The sequence below is a fragment of the Neomonachus schauinslandi genome, chromosome 16 (assembly GCF_002201575.2).
Source record: "Neomonachus schauinslandi chromosome 16, ASM220157v2, whole genome shotgun sequence".
NCBI lineage: Eukaryota > Metazoa > Chordata > Mammalia > Carnivora > Phocidae > Neomonachus > Neomonachus schauinslandi.
The window spans coordinates 20,321,717-20,329,005 of record NC_058418.1 but is presented as its reverse complement, the minus strand read 5'-3'; the positions used below and the strand labels follow the sequence as shown (position 1 = coordinate 20,329,005).

At 49.2% G+C, this 7,289-nt stretch overlaps 1 protein-coding gene across 1 annotated transcript; it reads left to right on the top strand.

The window, feature by feature from the left end:
- Positions 1-853: 853 nt before the first annotated feature.
- On the top strand, positions 854-1,093 carry LOC110590237 (60S ribosomal protein L39-like; the record flags this gene model as incomplete). The annotated part of the gene is made up of 1 exon (XM_021700993.1): positions 854-1,093. A coding segment is annotated over one exon (240 nt), but the record flags the coding sequence as incomplete, so codon positions are not given.
- Positions 1,094-7,289: the final 6,196 nt, after the last annotated feature.

Here is a 7,289-nt window from a genome sequence, read left to right as displayed (position 1 = left end):
GAGTGTTTGGCTTTCTTCCTCTGGTAGCCAGGTTCAAGTTGCCCGGGTGACCAATGGCTGAGGTCTGTAGATCTCAAGTGCCTTCCAGAGAACAGAGGGGCAACAGGGTGCATTGCCCGGGAAAGGAGTCATGTTCAGCGGCTCAGTGCACATCCTCTGGGCACCCCTCTTCCTCAGCTGTGCTATGAACGGCTCATCAGGGGAGCTGTTCAGGATGAGAGCGGTCTGAGATGCCCAGATGCAGGCAGATGTGAACAGAAATGTTCTGGGAGCCTCTCCATAACTCAGGGAAGACTACTATTAACGCTATCCTTTGGGAGTGAAGGAAAGGCTAATGGCTAGTCCCATTATTAGATTATTAGGATGGAGTTGAGATTTATAGGGCAGGGCCCAGAGGGAATAATAGCTTGCAGTTAGGAGGAGACGAAGACCCCCTTGGTCTGTGTAGGCCCCCTAGCTAGCTCCAGGACATGTTTGGTCTCTACGGGGAGAGGGGAAAATGCTGAGAGAAGGAAGAGAAAATATGGGCTCAGGCAAGACACCTGGGAAGACCCCAAAGACAAACATGTCCACATCCCCCACAAGCGCTGAGGGCTAGTTTTTTTTTCCACAAGGGACCTCTGTAATCCAGATGTCCTCAAGTGTCACCAGGCTTTGGGTAAACATGGAGGCTGCTAATGTCACAATGAGAACACTCATCTGTCGTTGTGCCCCACCCAACCTCTAGATTTCAGCCCCCTGCCGATCTTTCCACGGCCCTCCACGTATCTCTGGCATCCCCAGGGGCTGCTTGTACTCACATACAAGCCACCATCCTGCTCTGTGCGGCTGACTGTTTCTCGCCACGTCTTCTCATAAGACTTTCAGAATCAAGCGATTCCTGGCCAAGAAACAAAAGCAGAATCGTCCCATTCCCCAGTGGATTCGGATGAAAACTGGTAATAAAATCAGGTACAACTCCAGAAGGAGGCAATGGAGAAGAACCAAGCTGGGTCTATATGGCATCACACATCATGAGATGACACACCTAACTGGCACCACATATTTAATTAAGCTGCCTGAAGATCACATGTTCTATCTTATCACTCTGTAAACATCCTTCCTACTTGGCCATAGACAGGAAATGGAAATGATTTTTCTGTTACTATGCCTCTGCACCAGTAGGTTGGTTCAGTAATAAATGTGAGACCTTTTGGCTCTAAAAAAAAAAAAAAAATGTGTGCTTGGCCTTGTCCCTCTCCCATTGTACCTTTGTTGGGTCCAGCCATGTCCACTGGACACCTATCCTCTCGAGCCAGCTTCTATCAGGTGTCATATCAGACATGGCCAGGGCCTGGGAGGAGCTGGCTTCAGCTCCTGGAGTGTGGTCAGGGTACCAGTGTATGGCTCCCATGCTGGGGCCAGGCTCTGTGATGTTCCTTGCTGTACCCCATGACCTGAGGGGATAGTATCAGCAAACATTACTTCGTCCAAGAAGAGGTGTCCTTAGAGCTCCTAAGATTGTAGAATGCCAGCATCATGCTGTGGTGTGTGCAGAAGTGACAGAGACTCCTGATCTTGGGACTCAGTTTGAGTGCCTGGGGCTGGGCTGGGACCAGACCCAGTTCTTGGTCCCTCCTACCTGTTCCAAAGTGCCTGGGCCACATGGATTGGCTGCTTTAGGTTGCTCTAGGCTCCTCACTCTCTGCAGACCAGTTTCCTGGGCTGACTCATGGCTTCTCTGTTTTGTCTATTATATAGGACTTGTGAGTTCATCCTGCATGAGGCTTGAGTCTCCACTTTCACTAACTTCTCCCTCAGCACCCCACGACATATACTTTGTCTTTCAATAGCAAAGGATAGTTAAGAATGCTTTCAGCTGCAAGAAAAAAACCCAACAAAGAGCGTGGAAACACAAGGAGCTTATTTAGTCACACAGCAATTATTCTAGATACAGATACTTCCATGTATCAGCAATGCCATCTGCACTGTTTTTCTTTTCTTTTTCTTTTTTTTTTTTTTTAGAGATTTTATTTATTTATTTGACAGAGAGAGACACAGTGAGAGAGGGAACACAAGCAGGGGGAGTGGGAGAGGGAGAAGCAGACTTCCCGCAGAGCAGGGAGCCCGATGTGGGGCTCGATCCCAGGACCCTGGGATCATGACCTGAGCCGAAGGCAGACGCTTAACGACTGAGCCACCCAGGTGCCCTGCACCGTTTTTCTACCCCATTCTCCTTAGCATATTGATTTGTGTTCTCATGCTTGCTGCCTCATGCTTGCAAGATGGCTGCTAAGCCTTCAGGTGTTGTATCTACATTTAAAGCAGAAAGAAAGAAAGAAAGAAAGAAAGAAAGAAAGAAAGAAAGAAAGAAAGAAAGAAAGAAAGAAAGAAAGAAAGAAAGAAAGAAAGAAAGAAAGAAAGAAAGAAAGAAAGGAAGGAAGGAAGGAAGGAAGGAAGGAAGGAAGGAAGGAAGGAAAGAAGGAAGAAAGAAAGAAAGAAAAGAAGGAAGGAAGAAAGAAAGAGAGAAAGAAGGAAAGAGAGAAAGGAAGGAAAGAAGGAAAGAGAGGAAAGAAGGAAGGAAGGAAAGAGAGGAAAGAAGGAAGGAAGGAAGGAAGGGAAAAATAAATAAAGAAAAGAAAGAAAGAAAGAAAGAAAGAAAGAAAGAAAGAAAGAAAGAAAAGAAGGAGGAAGAAAGAAAGAGAGAGAGAAAGAAAGAGAGAAAGAAGGAAAGAGAGACCGGAAGGAAGGAAGGGAAAAAGAAAGAAAGGCAGAAAGGCAAGAGAAGGAGAGAAAGTGAGGAAGGAATGAAGGAAGGAAGGAAAAGAAAGGAAGAAAGAAAGGCAGAAAGTCAAGAGAAAGAGGGGCAGTGTCTATTGCAATGTTGTTTCCATTCATCTGGGGAAAACTGGAGGACAGTCATCTATCCACTGGGTAAGGTTGCTGGGGACCGCCCAGATGTTGGCTGAATTTTTATAGAGCAGTCTAGTTGTGGCATGCTCAGGGCATTCAGTAAAACAGCCCCTTGAGTGACAGACCCAGTTTTGAGAGAGGGAGGGACTGATGGTAGTGGAAGACAAGCTCGTGTTCATGGTAGCCTAGAAGAAACTGGGGGCCAGAATGTTGCACACTCACACTGCCCCCCAACCCACATCCAAGATGGCCATTCCCCAGAGTTGTGAATGTGGGTCAGTTTGGCATTAGGGCACGGTGAGGTTTGATGCCCCTCTGATTAGACTGGTTACTGGGGATGGGAGCAGAGATGACCAAAACTGGGCTTGGCTTGTCCCTCCAAGTCTGCCCAGTCTGGGGGCCTTTGTTTTTCTGCATACGTCTGCTAAAAGGGGCCGAGACTCAGGCTCTCTCTATTCAGACTGCTCTCCCAGCCCACATCTTGCATTCAGGCCCTGCTCTGTGGGCGGCTAGCTGGCAGCAACTACCCTCCGGATGACCAGTGCAAAATACACGGGACCTTTGCAAACCCTTCGAAGACATGCTATTTTTCTCTGCCTGTGTAATTGTTGAGAAGAGAGCCAGAGAAGATGTTCTAATTAATTAGAGCAGGTGTTTGAGGATGCCACTCTGTGCCGGACTCAGGACCAGAATCCAAATTTCCCACTTATCTGCCTCCACCACTGCGACCCCGAGGCACCCCTCTCCTTCCCTGCATTCCTATTTGTGTGTAAACTGCAGCCTATGACCGAAGCCTTATTAGCTAGTCAAAATTTTACTTTTAAATGGACCATTAACCTACTAGGAAGCAGGAGCCTGTCGGGCTGCAGAGCGAACCAGGTCAGAGAGCGCATCTATATCTCTCCATTATCCCACAGATGGCCAAGGCACATTCCCACCCACAGGGCTTCTCGTCCCGGAAGGCGTTTTTTATTTTGCTCGTTAATCCCAGCTATGCTGTTGACTTGGACAAGTCACTTTACCACCTCAGCGTCCCCATCCACAGAATGGAACAGGCTGGTTTTTATCTCCTTGATCCTCTGGGAGGTGAGAGGCTACAGAGCTGAAGTGTAAGTAGCCTGGACACCACTCGGTCCTGAGCTGGAGAGCTGGGCCCCTCCCCTTGCTTGCCTCTTGCCGTTTCTGCTCTGAGAAGAGGATGGAGACAGGAGTAAGGGTCCCAGTTCTCAGATAAGAGGCTCTTTCCACCTTGTGTGTCTTCTCAGAACTCCTGCTTGGCTGGAATTCCATCCACTCTTGGCAAGGCATAACTTCCGGTCTCCAAGGGAGAGGGGCTTATAAAAAGGCATAAAAATGAGGCTTCTAAAGACATCCTGGACGTCAACTAGATGTTGCAAAATTACATTTTGATGAGTTCAGTGTAAATGAACCAGAAACATATGGATTCAATTTCCCTTGGAATCCACATGGGTTTAAAAAACCAAGGGGGCGGGGGGAGAATGCATTTGGGGAAGAGCATTTTAGGTCTCACCAAACTCCCCACATTTGTAAACAGCAGTTTGAGGTTTGTGATGATTGTGTCCTGGGCTGGGTTCCTTCCTAATAATAGAATGTACAGGATGTCTTGCAGCAGCCTCACAAATGTGTCCAGGGAAAAATACCCAAACGCAGCTCTCCCCCTGTCCCTGTTCCATGGTCCTAGGAAACTCCACAGTGGCCTCCCAGATCCCCTTGCTCTCGGTTTGATGACCCAACAGGGGCCCTTTGTCTTCTTCCACAGAGATGAAGCATTGCAGGGGCCCAGTCAGATGCCCAAAGTCAGTGCCTGTCAAGGGCCAGGTTCATGCCAGGGACGGCAGCAAGAGCTACTACTTAGCAAGGTGCTCAGAGTCACCCCTGATTTATAACACAGGCATTGACGTGCAGACATGTTAAGTTCAAGGTTACTTGAACTAAGTCGGTACCTGGGCTGGAACTGGAATCCAGGGTTTCCGAATTGATGTCCAGGGATATCTCCACCAGGGTGGATGCTTTCCTGTTTCCTAATTTCGGGGAAAGTGGGCAGAGATGTCTGACCCTCCAGATCCACTACAAGGCAGTCCTACAAGGAGGCTGGCAGAGGGTCTAATGAAGGGGTTTTTGCATTGCACTGCACCCAGAGACCTTTGAGGGATTCCCAGTGGTTTCTCAGGTGATTCCTTGGGAGAAGGAATGGAGAAGCTGAGGGAAAGAGTGAACTGACTCCCAGGCCACCTGCTTCCCAGGGAAGCCCCTCCCCTCTGTTTTATTTACTGAGCCTCCAGGTAACATTTTGATTCTAGCAGATTTCTGTAGTTAAAGTCCGAAAATCCTGGATCCAAAGGATTTTGAGGCCTCCCGCCCCTGCCCCCCAGTCCAGTTTTGAAGCTGGCCAAATTATTCACTGGGCTGGCTCTTAGCTCTTCTTTCCTCTTTGTGCCCACCATCAGATTGCAGGGGCTGTGGAGGAAGGCAGACATTTGGATGACTCTTCTGTGCTTAGCCCAGCCACCAGGCAGCAAGGGAAATGCAAGATGGGGGCCCAACCTCCGGGAAACTTGAGGTCTGCTTTCATTGAGAAGACAAAACCCATACCCAGGAGTCACCTTGGAAAGAAGACAATGTGAGTGAATGAGCTGGCAGGATTCTGGGTGTCAGAGACTCGGGGTCTTGTGCAACAGTGTGCTAATCGATGGATGGTTCATGTAAAAGCTGATTGTAGGGGGCTCTCTATGGGCTGGAACTTTGGAAGAAGTGCTTCTGAATGACTTGGGCCAAAGCACAGACTCCTGATGCGCGGGGAGGGACGGAGCCTTCTTGGCGCTCGGCTGATGGAAGGAGCCCTGCGACCCCACTGAGTTGAGTCTCCCAGGAGAAGAGCTGCCTGGATCTGCCTAGGTACATCCTGCAGAGCCCGGCCAGGACGGAGATGGGCTGGAGAGCCATCTGATTGTTATTAGGCTGTGCGACTTTCTTTATTGGCAAACAGTCTGTCAGCAGCTTCTCCTTGCAGAACGGCCCAGATGTGCTTACAAAGCGCTCTGTGTCCTTTCCATCCGCACCCAGCCCCCATGCACATCGCCACTTTGCCAGACTTTGTCCTGGCCCCAGGAGTCCAGCTGCGGCCAGAGCAAGGAGGCTTAAGTCAGGAGTCAGAGGAGGGAAGCTACATGCCAGGCAGCCTCTTGAGTCTTCGCTCCTGCCTCACTCCCGATGAGGTGCGGGAGGTGCCCTGGGTGGGGTGTGGGCAGCCTGGGTTTGTGTCCTGGGGAGCGTGTTGGGGTGTGGCCAACAAAACGCCACTAAGGAACTTACTTCTACATGTGGTCTCTTGAGTTCTCTTCTTCGATTCTCCACATAGGGCGATTTTCATCTATGACTACGTCTACCTTTCTTATTTGAGAGAATTCACATGGAGAAATTTCAGAAAACACAGAGGCTGTTGGTGTCTGCTCAGTCCTTGCTAAGTGGGGCCGCCCCCAGACAGAGGTTTGTTATTGTTCAGGCAGCCTCCTCAGCCTTGGCCCTCATGACAGAGGCCAGTGCTTTCCTAGTTTCTGGTTGAAGGGTTGGGAGGTGAGTGCAAAATTGTGCCTAAAGGTACCATGTCCTGTTTGGGAGCAGTTGGAGTCCCATTACATGGACATCTGTGCATTGTTTTCTTGCCATCCCACACGTGCTCCCTGTCTTTAGGTAACAGAATCCTGAATTTCCTTTGGAGGAACCATGATCTGACTTTCATACCCTATAGTTATGTGACCCAATAATTCCCCTTTTTACTGAAATTATTCTCATTGCCTCTCCTCTCTCTTATAGTCAGAAACCCCTCCGCCTGCCCTTGGCACGGGCCTGCGTTGGCTCATCATTCCTGTGTGGAAGTAGCTCCGCTAAAGAATGAGGGGAAGTGTGGGTCATTTCATTTTTCGCTTTTTTTGTTACCACCTTTGTTCTTCTTCTTAAAGTTCTGGAAAACAAGGGAAAAGAGCCAACTGAGCCTGCCAACACACATGAATGTCTCTTTCTCTTTCCGGTTATTCTGAGGATCATGAGGGGAAAGGGTGTGTATTGCCAGTCATGAACTTAGCGCATATTGGATATTTTGGGCCTCAGAGATATCCTCGCCCATGTGCCTCTTGTTTAGAGGGGAAACTGAGGCCTGCGGAGAGTCCAGGAGTCTCCAGGGGTCACTTGGAAAGAAGACTTGTGAGGGCTGCGCTGGTTGCAGGGCAAATGCCTCATGCCCCCAACCGCCGCTGCTCACATACTGACTGAGCTCTTACCGAATCGTGCCTTCTTTGTCCAAGAGATGTCCAAAAGAAACTCTTCTGGTTGGTTAACTTCCATCACTCATCTCCCTTGACGATTTGTCTGAGTCAGTC